General features: G+C 47.0%; 1 protein-coding gene across 1 annotated transcript in view; it reads right to left on the reverse strand.

The window, feature by feature from the left end:
• The window catches only part of LOC144114167 (uncharacterized), a 47,176-nt gene that overhangs the window by 25,116 nt on the left and 4,377 nt on the right, over positions 1–17,683 (reverse strand). Inside the window, 3 exon segments of the mRNA XM_077647719.1 lie at positions 156–780; positions 1,245–1,388; positions 3,093–3,216. Coding sequence (XP_077503845.1) covers positions 156–780; positions 1,245–1,388; positions 3,093–3,191 — 868 coding nt within the window. The 5' untranslated portion in view covers positions 3,192–3,216.

Here is a 17,683-nt window from a genome sequence, read left to right on the forward strand (position 1 = left end):
GGGCACCGTCCGCCCTGCCGCGCCTGGCGCTATTTTTGCGCCCATAACATTTGCAGCTCCGTAATTGGCCAATATTTACTTTTCACACAATGAAGGCGCCTTACGTTGGCTGTAAATGTTCTGCTTATGCCATCCAAAAATTACGCCCAGCTCACCTTGCCTTAGGACTTCGTCCTGCATCCTGCCGTGAAAGCATTCTTCTGACCACGAGCACGACTGCGGAGGGAGATCGGGACTACCAGCCTCCCAGGTTGCCCGACGCCCATCGACGCCAGGTACGGCGAGACACTCGTCAGGGTACGACCCGCCATCCGAAGGGCTTACTCTGGCCAGGGCGCCCTTGGAAGCGCCTTCGCATTCGGCTGCTGAGCGTTCCAGTCCCAAGGCTTCTTTCACTCGCGTCCAATTTGGGAAGCGCTTGCTCTTAATGCTCCTACTGTCGGCGTAATCGTCCTGGGTCCCCACCGATTTGCTCCTTTCCCGTGATCGGTAGCAGTCCTTGGATCGAAGTGCCACCTGCGTCCTGCTCCTGTGCACACCGTCTTCACCCTCGGCCCGCGTTGCAGAGCCCCCTCCTGGACTCGGGGTCCGGTGCGACGCTCGGCGCTCCTCGTAGGGGTAGTCCGGATCCAGCAGCCTCTGCATGTCGTGCAGGTCCTTCATGTCCTCCAAGTATTGGACACGTCTTTGAAGCTTGTGGTTCTGCTCCTTCAGGTCACCCAGCTGTTCCATAAGCTTGCACAGGTTGTCCAGATGGTCCAGTCCGACTTTGGGTTTTGACTGCACGAGTGCAAGGACGACACGAAGAGCATATGTTTGGGCTGGACAAGAGGGCACCTATTTGATGGCTTTTGGAAAGTGGTTACATACATGAATCGTAAGTGCTTACTAAAACACGCGCTTACAGGAAGCCAAAGAATGCTCTAAACGTAGAAAGTGGCTGCTCATTTTTATAGGGTGTTAATATCAGCGCTAACGATTTTTTTTTCAGCTTGACAAAAAAAACGTCCTTGCTAAAAGTAGAACATTATACCAAATCCGTGAGCAGGTTGCAAGGCTTTTTATTTTGAAGCTTCTTCTGCTCAATGGTTTTCGTTTTATTTTCACTAAGACAAGCGTGTTGTGACATCGTATATGGCACGTGTGCTGTTCATTGCGCTGTATGGAAGAACGCAGACATCCAGTACAGCGTATGTGAAGGAGCCGTCACGTTTCGTATCATAGAAGAGCTTGAAAAAGTTCACCTTGGCACTTTTGCTGTGCCGTCTTGTCCGCTCCAAAGACTTTGAGGTCGTTGATGGCTCAGGGGGAAGACTTAGAAGGAATTCCATAAAATCTTTTTCGCAGTCCAGCATCTGGCCTTCTTCGAAGGGTGACATGTCGAGTGGCTGTGGAGATAACGCCTTATTAGGTATCAGTACGGCAACAGCCCCACGAGAAGAGAGATATTTCTACGTAGGTGTCGCGTAATGTCGGCAAGATTTCAAAAAAACCCATGTAATTTACTTAGCTTCGTAGTCTTTGAAATAACTCAATGAAACAAGACTCTCGAGGTGCGTTAACACTACTGTAATCCATGTATACTCCCAACAGGCTGTTTCAAACACTGAATGCGCTGCGATTAATCGCATTTGTCATTTTTAGTGATTGCGTATATTTTACTGTCTTCTTGTTTAGGTTACTGCTGTTGCATTCTCAGCGCCCAAGAAACACTTTCCTCATCTTGTTACATTCCTCTTCCTCGATTTCTGTGATATGCAGTGTGCCTGCGGACGTGGGAGTCCGCTGCTGTTACGTTAGTCTTCTCACTGACATGTTCATGCCTTTATTCCAAACTGAAAGCTGATGCATGGTCTGTTACGTGTTCGACAGATATTTAAGAAAAGAGGACACTACGCGCCGAGTCGGTTTCGGGTGTACAATTGGTTTTTCTGACATAGCTATGAGGCTTTGTCCTGCCTTCGGGAGTAGCGTTGCCGTTGTGCACTTCCAGAAGCACATCTGCCTTTCTAGGGTTTCTAAAAGGCTTTTCGAAAAGTGACACTGGCATCTTTTTTTGCAGCTATTCTGACATCAATGCATCAGTCACTGAGAGCAGCAGTCTCTCGACTAGAGCACTCCGTGCGAGCAAGGAGCACTCCAGGCTGGCGCGTAATTCTGGAAGTTGATGTATTTTATGAAATTCAGTGCGGCTGACATCAAGCAGGAAGCGTACTAAACCTCAACTGAGATCTGTTCTTAATACTCTGGTGCCCATTTCAGAGATATATGTCAGTCGAATACAAACACTAAAAGAATGTCTACTGAATGTCAGAAAACGAACATTTTTTTTCTAAAGGGCAGCAAAGGTCTTGGCGACCGAAGTGAGCATTCAGGGAGCAGCTAAATAGACTGTAGAAACAGACTATTCTGTGGTCAGTATATCTTGCTTGCCAGCCCTGCATTCTTCTTTGAAATAACAAAGCTGGAAGCCTCTCTTTAATTTTAGGATCAAAAAGAAGTTTCTGAACGCAATTAACCTGATGTCTAACTTCAATACTTCTGCACATGTGCTTCAGATTGCTGTTTCCTAAACTATTCCTGGTTGGAAGTTTATAGTCAAGTATGCAATAATTTTTCTTTCAATGCACAGTAAATTTCACTTCATTGGGACTTTACTAGACGTAATCACCCATGCAAATAGCGGCGTCTGGAGGTAGAAGAACCGTAAAGTCGTTGGCTGCTTCACGGACGGTTTTACACAAAGCGCAATGATAAACTGTTGAAACAATGAATTTTTCATAAACGACCCCAAATGACTACTCTTCGATGCTACAAAAGAGCTTTTTAATTGGGGTTAGTAAAATAAAAGGCTCAAGCATAATTGGCGTCGTATCTTGTACGCCTCGGAAAATAGGCTTATGCTGTTGAGAAATACCACTTTGCACATGTGTTTCTAATTTTTCCAATAAGAATGTTAACTCGTTGAAATCGGAGCTGCAGAAACATGTGAACGGTAGCAGCTGCATTTAGAAACAGCCTTTCAGAAGCCCGGATTGAAGGCCGTGCAATAACTTGCTTGAAGAAGAACGAGTTGTACAAGTACTCCTTGCCTTATCTTGAATATCGTGTCCGTAATCAGCCATCGTAGGTAAGCTGCGTCGCTTCTCTTCTTTCGTTTCTCTTGTCAAGCTTGCTTCTTTGTGCTCCATTGTGACCGTACATCTGTCGTTAACCCTGCACACACACACAAAAAAGTAGTCATGAAATATATCTTGTTCTCAGACCTGGTGCATTCCCTAAGCACATATGTTCGCCATATAGGAATAAAAAATAAAACATGCATCTTCGCCCGGGTGCCTCAAGTAGTAAGAGCTTGCAAGGCATAAGGGTTCATCAGGGCAGTGTCGCAAAAAAAAATATGATACGCTCGAATCACTTTAAATAGTTGTAGTTCAATCTAGTAAGTTGACGTGAGAAGGCGTATTTGCGTGCATCACAGGCTCCTAGTATTCCAATGAAAACGTGTTTGTCTAGATACAGGGAAGATGTGTTCCGGCTTCAGTGGGAACAGTGCGATATGTTCCCGTTTTTCTTTTTATCTGTGAACGAACGAGTGCGCATCCCTGAACGCGGCTCCAATGCCATGCTCTTGTTTCACAAAGCATACCACGAGCCGTGATGCGTATCAGCGCTTGATAGAACACTACGCGACAGACTTCATAAATACTTGACCAAATAAAAAAGAGAGAGAAAACGACGCCAGTAAACCGGTGTATGGTTAGCTACGAAACACACGCCAAGACCAAAGAGATGAAGCAGAACAAGCGCTGACTTGCATCTAACCATTTTCGGTGGCGTTCCCGGCCGCGGCGGTCGCATTTCGATTGAGGCGAAATACTAGAGGCCCGTGTACTGTGCGATGTCAGTGCACGTTAAAGAACCCCAGCTGGTTGAAATTTCTGGAGACCTTCACTAAGGCGTCCCTCATAGCCTGAGTCGCTTTGGGACGTTAAACCCTCATAAACCAAACCATTTTCGGTGGCAAAAGAACGCTGTAGCCTTTTTCTCAAGGGTGTCGAAATTCGCATCCCTGTGATCCTTCTCGGTCGGTAAATGCCGGTTGAGTCCCTCATGCCGAGGTGAGTTTTTCGACTCTACTACTTATACAAAAAAATTGCCTCCGCAGTAGAGTGCACGTTCCAACAAACGCTGCTGCGGTGGCTCAGTGGTTATGGTTCTCCGCTGCTGACCCGAAAGACGCATGTCCGATGCCGGTCGTGGCGATAGCATTTCGATGGAGGGGAAATGCTAGAGACCCCTTTACTGAGCTACGACGCTAGTGCACGTTAAAGAAATCTAGGTGGTCGAAATTATCCGGAGCCCTCCACTGCAGCGTTCCTCATAGCCTGAGTCGCTTTGAGACCTTAAACCCTAGAAACCAACCAACAAAGAAGCTGCAGTAAAATTTTAGAACATGCCTTGAAGCAGTAAAGAGTATTTTAGTGCATATTCGCGCAATACATAATCTACGAATATTTATTTAGGTTCTCAGTCACTGGATGATCGTGAAAAGTCTCATTCGAGAAGGTATACTGTGTCAAAGCAAAATGAATGCTTTTGAAACGGTATCCTTGGAAAACTGAGAAGTTTTTTCCGCGGTATAAGCAAAGAGCTTGAAATTCAAAGCGCCCTAGGCAGTAGTACCTGTCTTGAGCAAACCACGCCGGACGGTGCTCTGCAGCCATGGCGCGTCAATGTTGTTCCAGCTGCAGTCCATTCCAGGTCGAACGTAAAAAAAAAGCATTCAGGATAGGATTACGTTTTAGAAAATTCGGGGATGTTTTTCGCGCTGCACAAATTCCAATCACGGAGCGAACCTGTGTCACAAACTGCCTCGTGAATCCAGTACCGAAGTATGCTTCGCCACAACCAATTTCAGCGCAGTTCATTTGACGCTCCTGTAGTCTACGTTTGATGGAAAAGCGTTGCCTTTAAAGGGGTCCAAGGAAGTCCCGTTCTAGAGGCAGCCGCAATAACTTTCGAGACAAGGGAGCCGTGCGAAAATGAAATTTCCTCGCAGCGAGGGCGCGCATCAAAAGCTGCGTGGCGGAAAATAGCGCGAAAAAACGTGGACAGAGAATAAGACGCGGGCGGCACAACCACTCGTCCTGCCCGCCTCTTACTCTGTCCCCATTTGTTCGCACTTTTCTACGCCGCGAGTCAATACCAAATGGTCCAACATTCCTTTCTTGCCGGAAGCTTTCGCGCCTGTATACGTGCGCTACAGGCGTAGAGCACTTTCCTATTTTAGACTGCGCGCTTAGGACTCTGCGAAAGCGGAGAGGCTAAGGCTTCTCCGCTTGTGTGCTATGTACAACGCTGCATGTTCTTCGTGTTGCATTCCCAGGTACTTTACATGGGTCTCGACAGCAAAATAAAAATGGTCCTGGTGAGCATGGGGTAAAGCAGTCAGCGACTGTAAGGCAATGCTTCGAGCGCACGATAGATGTACTCTGCGCGGTGAGATGCTTGCTGAGTATATCCATTGGATAGTTTTGACCATATGCCCCAAGCTATTGCAGTCTGTCAACCGCTCAACTTACTAAAAGCCAAGCGCTCGCATTATCGTGTTTCATTCTGTGACGACAGCCCAGTCGGAGACGTATCATGCGCGCGGGTGCATTGTGCTGTTTGTGGAAGTGGGTCACATTGCGGCGATATTTCGGCACAACTACGCGTTTTAACGGAAAACGAAGCGAATTGTACAGCTGAAGCGGTTTTTCGCGGCCTAGACCTGCGCCATGATTCGCTTCAGGTCGACACGTGACATTATATATGCTCACATAAAAAAACGCTTGCAGTTATAAGCGGGGTTAAAAGTACAAAAGAAGACAAAAATACTAAGACTACCGAATTCGACTGCTGAAGTGAGTCTCCCGTCGGAAAAACAAACCCAGTGCATCCGAAAATCACTTCGTAGCTGACATTTGTTACTTTAGTCTGCGAGGCGCACCAAGCGCTTACATGTGAATTGTGTTTTCTCGGTCGGCTGGAACGTTAGGAATGGGCTCGTTTTTAGTCAAGGGTACACGTCGTTTAAATGGGTGCGCCTTGTTGTTTAGAACGAAAACTGCAGCCGCCAACGCTGGCGATCTTCGTAGCGACTTACGAAGGTCGGCAACCGCTCTCCCGAGCGTACATATAAAAGCAGCCGCTACGCGGCTTTTCGTGGGACGGGGCTGCAGTTGTGCTGCAGTGCGCATACAAACTGGCACCGCCAGCCGCATGGGTCGCGATAAACGCGACACCCCATACTGAACGATTAGAGGCGCGCGTTTGGCTAAAAACACACCTTTGCCTAGGTGGAGGAGGAGGAGAAGGAAGAGGAAATGCAGGGAGGTTAACCAGAAAAATAATCGGTTTGCTACCCTACACGGGGGGAAAGGAGTGCGGTGCAGTGCCTTGGAGGCCTTCACCGCCGATGATAGCCGCGGACAGTGGCCGAGAATCTTCATTTCCTTCAGTGGGCGCGGATCTAGACGCTCCAGCGCACGGCAGAGCGACTGCCTTTCGGCGCTATAGGCAGGGCAGTCACAAACAATGTGTGATATAGTATCGTCACACCCGCAGATGGCACATGCAGGGCTATCAGCCATACCGATTAAGAACGAGTAATGGTTGGTGAAAGCAACACCAAGCCACAGGCGACACAGCAAAGTTTCTTCACGTCGTGGTAGGCCGGATGGAAGCCGGAGCTTCAGATCTTGGTTTAAGGGTTTTAAACATGAATTGGAAAACTGGCCGGAATTGCACGCGGCAAGCGTGATGTCCCGCGCAAGAGCGCGAAGCCTGCCTGCTGCGTCTGATCTCGAAAAGAGGATCGACACAAAATCGCCGTCGTGGTGAGCAGTTCGCGCGACCTCATCGGCGCGGTGATTGCCTGCTATGCCGCTGTGCCCCGGTAGCCATTGTTAGATAATGTCTTGCCCTTTATTTATGGCACAGTGATGTAATTGTCGGATTTCCGTGACCAGTTGTTCATGGACTCTGCGGCGAAGAGAAGCTTGTAAGCCTTGGAGGGCAGCTTTTGAATCGGTGAAAATAGACCACTGCCGAGGGCGCTGCTGATTGATGTGTTCAATGGCGACACGAAGAGCAGTGAGTTCTGCACCCGTCGAAGAAGTCTGGTGAGCTACGCTAACTCTAATTTCTGTAGTCCTTGCGGGGATGACCACAGAGCCCGAAGAACTGGTAGGGTTCACTGAGCCGTCGGTGTAGACGTGCACCCGGTTTGCATGGTGCTCATGGAAGTATTCAAGAGTGAGGTGCTCGCAACGTAGCCCAGTAAGCTGACACGCTCGGAGCGTGCCTTCGGCAGAGCGCGGAAGGTCATTCCTGTAAGTTCCGGCATGTGACATGAGGTGTGTTACGACGCTGCGTTTGACGCAGCAAACTTCATTGCAGGTTTCCTACATTGTGAACGCGGAAGCCCGTAGTTTTCGAGTGATTCTAGCCTCTGGCAGCCGACACTGCCAAAATCAGCCTACCGACACATCCGAGATCAAGCACTTCGCTTTTTTTTCACTCTTTCAAGATGCTCTCAGATAAAGGACAGGAAAATTCTAAAGTTGGTGTCTTTAGCATAAAATCAAGGAACATACCAATATTGGAAACCCCAGTGCCAAAAAATTACAGGATTGCGCTTAAGTTCCTCCATTTGTAATTTATTAATTTTTAACATTATCTGATATTCGGTTAAGCTTTCATTTAAATTTTTTTAGTTTTATTCTTTCTATATCCTTATTCTTTTTATTTTTCATTTCAGTTTCGTTGTTATTTATTTATTTTTATTTATTTTATTTTTATTTTGAACTACGTTTTTCATCAACACATTCACACAAAACCCGCGTCACACGCAGCAATTAATTATGTAAATCAATTTAATTAATTAATTAATTAATTACAATTCGTCAACCAAATTTCTCCCATTTCAAGATGTACTCACACTAACTAACACAATTAAACTTTTTCACATTTATCTGTATAGGACGACCGGATCGTACGGACAAAATTTGCGGACACTTTTTGCTGACGCGACATAACATATAATGCTTTCGCATTGAAAATATTTCACAGGTAATATCTGCCGGCGACTCAAGAGCAATTAAGAGCGGCGAAAAACACACAGACAAAAGGATAGAACATGCTTGCACGACGCTGTACGTAGGTATACTGTCTACAAATATCTTCCAATCGCGTGGACTTTTGTAGCGACGTACAACAATCATTAGTGCAAAACCCGACATTTTCACCTAATAGAAACAACAAATGAGCCACATCTTCAAAGCCATTGGCTAATTTTTTTTGGCTCGCTGTAAAGTCAGCATTTAGTGTGGCCCATTTTCTCTTGCATTATGCACCCAAGGAAACGCTTCTTATCCAACCTAAATATTGTCATGCTTGGTTCAAGATTTCACACGTTGTTGTGGGCGTCTGAATAGGGAGAACCGCAGGGCGTTGACGGCGGACGTCGGGAAGTAAAAAACGCGACAGCATCCGCTGTACAGTGACTTCAGCTTTGGCACCTCGCGAACCCCACGCGCTCGAGGTCCCAGCAGAATGACAATGACGAAAGCACCGTGTCAGTATGTTCTTGCTTATCCAAATTCTCGTCTAGGACACAAAATTATCCACTTGCTCCACTCCTTGCTCATGAGTGCGTTTGTATCAGCAATGCACCCTGGCGAATCCTTCGCCGTGGGTATGTGCCTGAGATCATCATCATCATCATGCTCTTGCTGCTGCTGTTTTTCCTGTACTTTTTTCTCGTAAGGTGTGCGGCTACATACCTGAAAGCTGACGTTTGCTGCTTACAACGATGAATGCTGGTGAATTTTGAGAGTCGCTAACAAAAATGTAATTTCTGTTTGCTCATGACATAGCACCAATAGAAAAGCACTTGCACTTTCTCCACTGAACTACCTAAAAACACGATTTGAGAGGGAAGGCCGAGAGAGTAGAGGAGAAGTTTGGCCACCTCTCAGCACTGCATGATATGTATGATCGTACGAAGCCCGAGGACATCTTTATAGCACTTAGCGCACTTTCCATTCACTGGCAGAAGTGTGAACACGACTGAAGACAAAACTAACCATTCTAGAGGCTGAGGTTGTGCGCAGTCCACAGAGACCATGTGGTTTGTGGTGTTGAGGCAGCGGCACACCTGTGGCGCACTGCGCACTGTGCACTGCACTGAAACACACACACTATACACTAACCACCGAGGACTTCGATGTCATGAGCCAAGTTCGGTAACCAAAAAACGCAATCAGCTTACCCCCACAAGCGTACGCATGCACAGCAGGCGATGTGAGAATATTTAAAATATTGCCATACATCCCTTGCGTTCCGCACACGTCAAAGCTCTGCCAATCAACGCGACCGTATGAGCACAGTTGAGAAACTGTCTGGACGCTGACTACCAATGCACCGGCACATACCAATGCTGCCGATCATGGCTGATGGTTGCCAAACCTTAAAGTGCAGTTCATGACTAAAAGGAACTCCAACGTTTCAAAAGTGGCCCCTTTTCTTAGCATATCACTTGGTTTTTTAAATGTGTGGTCGATTGCTCCTTTCGCGGCGTTAGGCGGCTTTGTGCCGTGCTGTCAAAAGCATGGTCGCCGCCATGTTGCTCGAAGCAATCGGCATCGCCATTGCGGTTTCTTTTGACGCATACCGCTTCTGCCTCTGTTTCGGCTTTGCGATTAAATTCGCGCGTGCTTTCCGGCTGCTTCGAAGCATTGCACCTTCGCCGCCATTGCTGGCCATATCATATAGAAATCGTAACGAAACCAATCGCAGCCGCTGGACATGACAAAGGTGCTTCTGTGAAATTGCATTTCGCTTAGAGAGCGTGCAAGGGCGATGTCGAAACTATTACCCAAGATTTAGCTCTTACGATGATTTTGTGAACACGAAGGCCACAACCTTGTCTCAGAGTGACGTTATGTTCAAAAATGCCAGGCGGAGCCATAAAAGAACCAGCCCAAAGTTTCTCCCGTCAAAAAAAAAGAAAGAAAAACTGCCGAAACAAGCTAGCAAGCAACGAGGACTAAGCGCCGAAGTATTTGTGCCGGCGCGGAAAACTTTCATGCTCAGAGCCGGGGCGCGTAAACGATGCCTTTAGCGGCGCGGAGAGATCGCGGCGCTCCAGAGGAGCCTTTCATCGCGGGGCTCGGATAGCGCGGCGTACACGGTCGTTTTTCGGCAACCTGCGCAGCCAGACCGACGCCCCGAAAGGCGCGCACTGTTTGTTGACGCAGGCGGCGGCGTACCCACTGCGCACCCCGAGAGCGGCCGTTCTTGGGGGCATCGCTTTGTCTGCTGGGCCAGCGCCGCGTTTTTCTTCTCGGCCCCGCAGCGGCTATGAGCGTGCGCTAAGAGAATCGCCGCCGGTATGGCCGAGAATATGCTCGTCTGTTTACTCAGTCTGCCTTGCCTACAGGCCCTACGCATACACACAATGCTCGCTGCCAATGTTTGGCTTCCCGCTTGCCGGGATCGAAGCCACGCCGCAGGCAACCCGCCGTCCCTCCGTTTTTAACGCGGGTAATGTGTACTCGGCAGCTTTATGGCCGTCAGCGGCAGAGCGATGGCCGCGGGATGCGGCTCCGGTGCCGAAAGAGCCGCGTGCTCCAGTTCATTCGCTTCGTGCGATGCTCTGCCCCGACGCGGCGCTGGTACGGCCGCTTCAGTGGGGCAGCGGGGCCATCAGCTTTGTTCGCTGGAAGAGGCCTTGAACCGCGGATCTAGCGGCTAAGGAGCGAGCGTGGCGAAATAACGGTCGTCAGTGAGTTGGACCCGTCTTCCCAGCGTGGGAAGAAGGGATTGCGACATGAAGCGTTTGAGCCTGCCACGCTCCGAGCCTGCGCTTCTGTGCGGAATGAAGGGGAATGTGCGCCGGCGTTTATTGCGTAACAGAGAGAGAGATGACCGTCCGCATCATACGCTTGTGAGCGCACGGAAACAGTGAAGAATGTTCATACTTGATGTGCAATCGAGAGTACGTACACAAAATTCCTTCCGAGGGACGTGGTTTTACAACGCTGCGAGCAAGTTCGAAGCACCACGGCTGACCTTTGCATATAAGTTTTTATGGCACACCAGCGCGTGGTTTAGATATTGTGCTCACATAATTATTCACGAACAGTTTTGTTTATTAAGTGGCTAGAGTCTATACCGGCCTCCCTTCCTTTCGTCCCTCAGCGGCCGTTACAGCTGCCTGCATGAGGCACGATTTGCGGCTTGAATGGTGCCAGATTTGTCACCTGTATGAAGAAATTCAGAGCAGTGATATGAAGGTGAGGTGCAGCGGTATGTGAAATTGGCAAGTGGCGCAGGGCGACCAGTATGAGACAGCCACTGCGGCGATGTGATGCTGCCACTGCACTTTTGGAAGGTTCGGTTGACTTCCCGGGTGTTAAGCACGGCGGTGTGCTCGACGGGGTCGGTAATGTATTGAGGAACGCCTTGTTGCTCTGTACCTCGACGCTACGCCATTCGGTTATTCTTAGGTAAGAAATCTGGGGGAAGCCTAATTCCACTGTGTGATGCGACAGCATTATTTTTCGCTACTTTTCTTTGTATTACTATTTCTTAGTTTATTTTTGATTTAGTTTGCCGGTTTTGGCACGCACTTCGGTGTTATAATGCCGCGTATGTTTATCATTCAGTTTGTTCATGCTCTAAGCCGCCGGAACGCGGCTTTATCACTTTGTAATATGAGATGCGGCGTTTATCTCAAATGATCCAAGCCACGCGCAGCCACCTCTACAATGTTCGATGTCGTCGCAGTTGCTTTCGCGTTAAACACTGATGACGTCACAACCCTCCAGCCAGTTAGCGAATTTAATGACCAATGCCGACACCAGACGCCGCTTATTTTTTTCCCGGAATACTGATATCACATTAATAACGTTAGTATAATCCCGCTTGCGAAGCGTCTGTGATGTAAGCTCGGAATGTTCAGGTGAGCTCAGAGGAGCCTAATTGCTTAAGCTCACTCGAAGGCCAAGCTCTACGATCTTGTGACGTGTCGGTGGAGTGAGGTCGACACTCGTGGCTACAGGCCGACTTCACGGGTCTTTTTCGAGAGCCACGTGTTTGACAACTTCTCCTGTATGCATTTCAGTTCGTCCTCATCATTACGTCTGGTTACGAATTTCTGGTCTTTGAGGAGCGCCGTGAGGGAAGGGAGGAAGATGGGAGTGAAAGAAGGAAAGAGAGAAAGAGGTGCCGTAGTGGAGGGCTCCGGAATAATGTCGACCACCTGGGGGATATTTAACGTGCACTGACATCGCACAGCACACGGGACTCTTGCATTTCGCCTCCATCGAAACGCGGCCGCCGCGGCCGGGTTCGAAACCGGATACTCGTGCTCAGTAGCCGAGCGCCCTAACCACTGAGTCACCGCGGCTGGAGATAGTTCCGAAGCAGTGTGGCATTTAGTCTTTGTGTTAATAAACTTTAAAAACTTTCGTTTTCGGGAGCTCAGTTCAGCCGATTTCTACGCGAGTTTAGGCCATTGCATCTGCGACGTCACAAGCATTACTCTCGAGTCGATATTTGCTTCTCTCCTGCTGAACAAAATTTAAGGGTTGTATTCGGTCATCTCAGACATTTCATAAACTTAGTCGCTGTTTAAGTTGCCATTAAAACCATTCAACGTGCGTACGAGATCTTTTCTAATTATATTTTTGACGTCATCGCTGCGTCACACGGAGCAGCGCCTCCGGCCTCCCGGTGCTTAGTTTTAAACGTTTTTTCTTGGTACTACCAAAGCCATTACTTGGAAAAACAATGCTGCAACGAATTAAGGAAACTGAGAAATATTTCTCGATCTTCAATTGAAAACGCCCAAACACCTCTGAAGCTGGCCAAGTTCAAAGAAACGCTAGTTTCGTCGAGTTTGCAGCCGGAGAGGCTAGTGCGGTGAGCTGAAGATACACTTGGCACATAAGAACAAAGGCGCGGTCCACCTCATTCACCGGGCAGAAAGGATCTCAGAATTGTTTCTTCTGGTCCGACCAGCTGCCTACGCGACGCGAGCACCCACTGCTTTCCAACAAATACTATGTCAGGACAAACAAAAATAAATAAAAATAAATGTCCCCGCTCGTGCCACTAAGCACAACCAGCTAGTGCTTTCCAGCAGAGCGTAGATTGAGGCTGATAGAAGAAAGCCTCACCTGCACCACTAGAGTATCGCTTGTAGCGGGAAAAAGACCAGCAATGCGTCCGCTCCCAAAGGCAATGCAGGAAGTAATGCGTCACTTGTTTCTCCGAGAGATGTGAAGCTTATGTCTCTCAGCTCTTTGCTCTCAACTTGCCACAGTCAAGTTCATTTCTATCAAGCCACGGCGAGCTTGCGCTCACTGGTTAATGAAACTGGGGTTTTCGTTCGCTTCACCGCGAGTGAGGTTTCCTTGAGAATATTAAGGTGCTTCTATGACTAAACCTGACCTCTGGGGAGTGTCGAGCCTTATTTTGTATGTGATAGCGCCATACTAACGTCGTGCACTCGGTGAACGCCGCGCAGCGCTTAGCTTGCCTAAGCTTGCCTCCGGAACCTCATTTCCGGCCGAGCTGGGCGTACGGGGGGTCGGACTCGCCTGCTCAGCGAGCAATCTTCATGGTGTGCAGTGCACGCTCCGCGCGCAAGTGTTTACGTCGACTGGTGTTCCCGACGCCGCTGCATCTGAGCGTAAGCAACAGGCGGCAAGACGTTCGTCCGTCGCCCATGTAGAGAGCGCGTATGCACGCTCCCATTGCCGAAGACGATGGACATGCTAAGTAAAGGAGAAGTGTAGGTGACGTGCATCGGAGCGCGCTCCAGGGCGATGGGCATCAGTGCCAGCAGCCTCTGCATCAACTGCTCGCCCCGCCGGCCTGAATTCGGCAGTGGGACTCCAGACAGCAGAAAGCGGCTCGCGAATCTTACGATGGACAGCGGTTTCGGCTGAAACACCAGCGCCCCTTCCGCTTTTCTTTACGAATGCCTAAAGACAAAGCTCGGGCTGTGGGATGCCTCCCCAGGCGCCTCATACCAAGGGTCTTGGAGCTTGTCCTTGACCAGCCGTAGTGCACTTAGCGTTCGCGCCTGTGTTTTATCGCACTCGAAATCCAAAAATGTTTTTGCTTTTGGATCAGACTCTGTGCAATAACTTCGGAAGCAATTTTCTTTTCTCTTCTCAATCTGAATTTTGTTGAGCTCCAGTCAATCATTATTCTAAGACAAAGCGTTCGGATATGTTTAGTCTCAAAGCTCATGCAACAAACTTCGCAAGTTGCCCAGTTGGTGGTGGCATGTGGGGTTTAACGTCTTAACGCTGCACACGGGTATTGAGAGACACCGTAATAGAGGGTTGCGGGTTAATTTAGACCATCTATTGTTTTTTAACATAGGCTGACATTTATTTATTTATTTTCAATGCCTCAAAGACCCCAGAGGCATCATTGTTTGGGCTAGGAGTTTTATGTGAAATATGAGCTTTATAAAATTATCGTCAGTTGTTAAAGCGAAGACGCACTAATTAGAATTTATGGCCATGAAGAAACGGGAAAGTAATGCGCGGTACTTTTTTCGGTAACGGTAACTGTAACGCGTTACGTTTTTTTTGTAAGTAACGTGGGGCGGTAACGCGTTCCTTTTTTTTAGCGTAACGAGTAATGTATTTAGTTACTTTTTTTTCGGTAACGCCTGCAACACTGCGCACCTGCAAGCATAGTTAATGAATTCAAAATTTATTTCACTAATATTGCTAAGCATTTCTCAACACACTACTAATTACAGCAATCTACCTCCATTGTATATAGCTATGCTGACAGTAGTAGCTTGCGCTTTAAAATTACTGCACTTCATTGATGAGGTTAGCATCGTACTAATAATTTAATAGGTTTAAAAAGCGTTTTGCAATGATGGTATTGGAAAAAACAATGTAAGCTAATACTAGCATTCTCTACAGCCCGTTTGGTGACGCATTTAACCATTTATTTGCTTCTGGTACTTAATGTGGCATGCTAAAAATGTGGTTCCAATTTGCAAACTTGGTGAGCTTATAACGACTCAAGCAGTTATTTATGTTCACTGAGGGTCATGCAACCTATATTCCAGAAAACAAATGCAGCACAATTCAACTTGAATTTCTAAAAAGAAAACAAATTAGTGTGCACACAAAAGCACGGGTTTGTTTGAAGAGATCTGCGTCGACAGCCGTGATAAACTCTATAACAGCTTCTAAACTCAGTTGCACTTGGTAACAATATGTAAGTCTTAGTAATTCTTTGATGCAGAAAAAGTGTCTCATACAGTTTCCCTCTCCATCCACGTAACTGTGCAAATGAGAAACGGTTTTTTTGTATAATTCGCTTCAATTTACTTTAGTTAGTGCCATCGCGCAAGCAAAACGAACTGATGAATGGTTATCACGCAGCACTAAAAAAATAGCGCATGCGGTGCATCAAAGTTAGCGGTCCTGGAACCTGTCTAGATTTTAATTGATTTAGATGACTTTTATTGCACTCTTCTAAAGCTTTGGTGTATGCAGACAGTGCTCCAATAATGATTAGTACAGCTCGCCGGAGGATTACACTACAGCATAATGATTGAACTACTCGAGCAAAAATTACCTTTTTTGCCTAACATACGTCAAACATCTAACATAGACAGCGCTGTATATGTTAATTGTCGCTCACTGCTTTAGGAATGCCGCGAAATACAATTTACTTTTTCTTAACATCAAAAATTGAACATATTACATCGGCTATGTTTCAATCAGTATCTGCGCTGGCAGGAGCATCTATGTTTTGTTTATAGCAAGGTTCGTTACGGCTGTTTTGCGTTTGTCTGAGCGCGGTCAAGTTTTACACGGTACATTATTCGTGTACTGCACTACTCACCCTGTCATTATCATATTAGCTACTTTTAGAACCCGGGAGTCTAGCATATAGCATCGATGTGACATCGCCAAAGACCTTAGACTGCCACTAATCAGTTGTCGAAATGAGGAGTATAACGAATATTAACATTTGTCCGTCTCGCGCTCCAGCGCACATGCTACTTAAGAAAGTTTGGGTGTTGTCATAAAATGACTATGTAACTATAAAATCGCACTGCTGGCACATGATTGTGAGTAGTCTTCCATGAATGCTAATTTATAATTTTCTGCGAGCTTACATTATCTACCCTATCATAACGGCAGGGACTAACCAAGTGAAAATTTAATCTACCAGTTGCTCTGACTAATACAGTGAAATGTAACTACTGAATTTACAGGCACCTAGATTTGGAACTTATGTCTTGAAATAAAATTGTGCAATAATCTCAAAACTAAACACTTTAACAGAATTGCCTTTCTGGTTGGGTTCGATAACTTATAGTAAACCTGCCCCCATCCCCACCCCTCTCGCGCCCTTCACAATGGCGCTCTCCTTCTTTCCTACCTACCATGTATTTAAAGCCGCAAGCCAACGGCGCCTGTCAGCTGGCTCCGAAATGTCGGAAAATTTTTAGTTGAAAACTTTTGGTTGGTGTCGGAGATGGTTCGCAGTTTGCTATAATTGTAATCTGGCTTGTAAGATGTATTGCTTCAACGCACTGTAGTCCGTGCTTTTTGTGTGTGTGTGTGTGTGGCATAGGTTTCCATGGCTGTCGCATAATTTATTTCGCACTGGAGTGGTGTTTAGCCAGGCTATCAGTTGGGCTATCGTTGTAGAGGCTTCAGTTATATGACTCTATAAAAGTCGTGCACAGTTTGGAATGTCGTTTTATTGCACCAAGCAAAGGAATATAACGGTCATATACGTTAAAGGGACGGCTAAGCCACAGTTAATGCGCGGAATAGTTCAGTGATATCTGTCTAGCTTTAAATTAGTTAGGCGGTAAACAGTGAGAAGCAAATTCAGCACAACCCGTGGCCTGAAGAAGCAATTTCGGCCCTTGCTGAATATTTTGTAACGCTGGGGTTTGAAAGCTGTCTCGCAACCGGCATTTCAGAGGGAAATAAGAAACTACTACTTCCGGATTTTTATTACAACTTCAAATACAGCGCTGTTTCACGCCGAGCATTTCTAAATAATGTAGATGAAGCCAGGCGCATCATTTTGCAGTCTTTTTCTAATTCATTTTTGTTTTGTTCAATGTATGATCGCGCCACTAAAACTTTTCGATGGCTGAGAAAAAAGCTTGCGCAAATTGGCAATTGGCTGAGGTGGCGTCGGGAACACCTCGACTACAAGACCGGCTGTACCTCTTTCTGTAAAGCTCTTCGTTTTCATGTAATGCACGGCTCCTGCCGACTTCTGCACCTCCAGAGTTTTAGGACGACCGAGTTAAATGCGTTTTATATCCGGAAATTACCTATAAGAAGCGTATTTCGCTACTGGGAACAGCTGAACTGAATAACCCCGTGGAATCTAATAGAAACCCTAAAGCCATTTCGGAAAGATCGCCACAGTAAAATGTTAGTAGTCTAACTTTCGTTATCATGCTTTAATCCGCTTTTAATCCTAGTATTTTTAGACGAATATTCACTTATAAGGGTGAGTTCGAACAGCGCCCGGTTAAGAAACACATAGAACACAGACTAGTTTTACTGCACCAAATGCCTAGGCACGCTGCAGTCATTTCTGGGAATTTTTG

This window comes from Amblyomma americanum, chromosome 1 (assembly GCF_052857255.1).
Source record: "Amblyomma americanum isolate KBUSLIRL-KWMA chromosome 1, ASM5285725v1, whole genome shotgun sequence".
Taxonomy (NCBI): domain Eukaryota; kingdom Metazoa; phylum Arthropoda; class Arachnida; order Ixodida; family Ixodidae; genus Amblyomma; species Amblyomma americanum.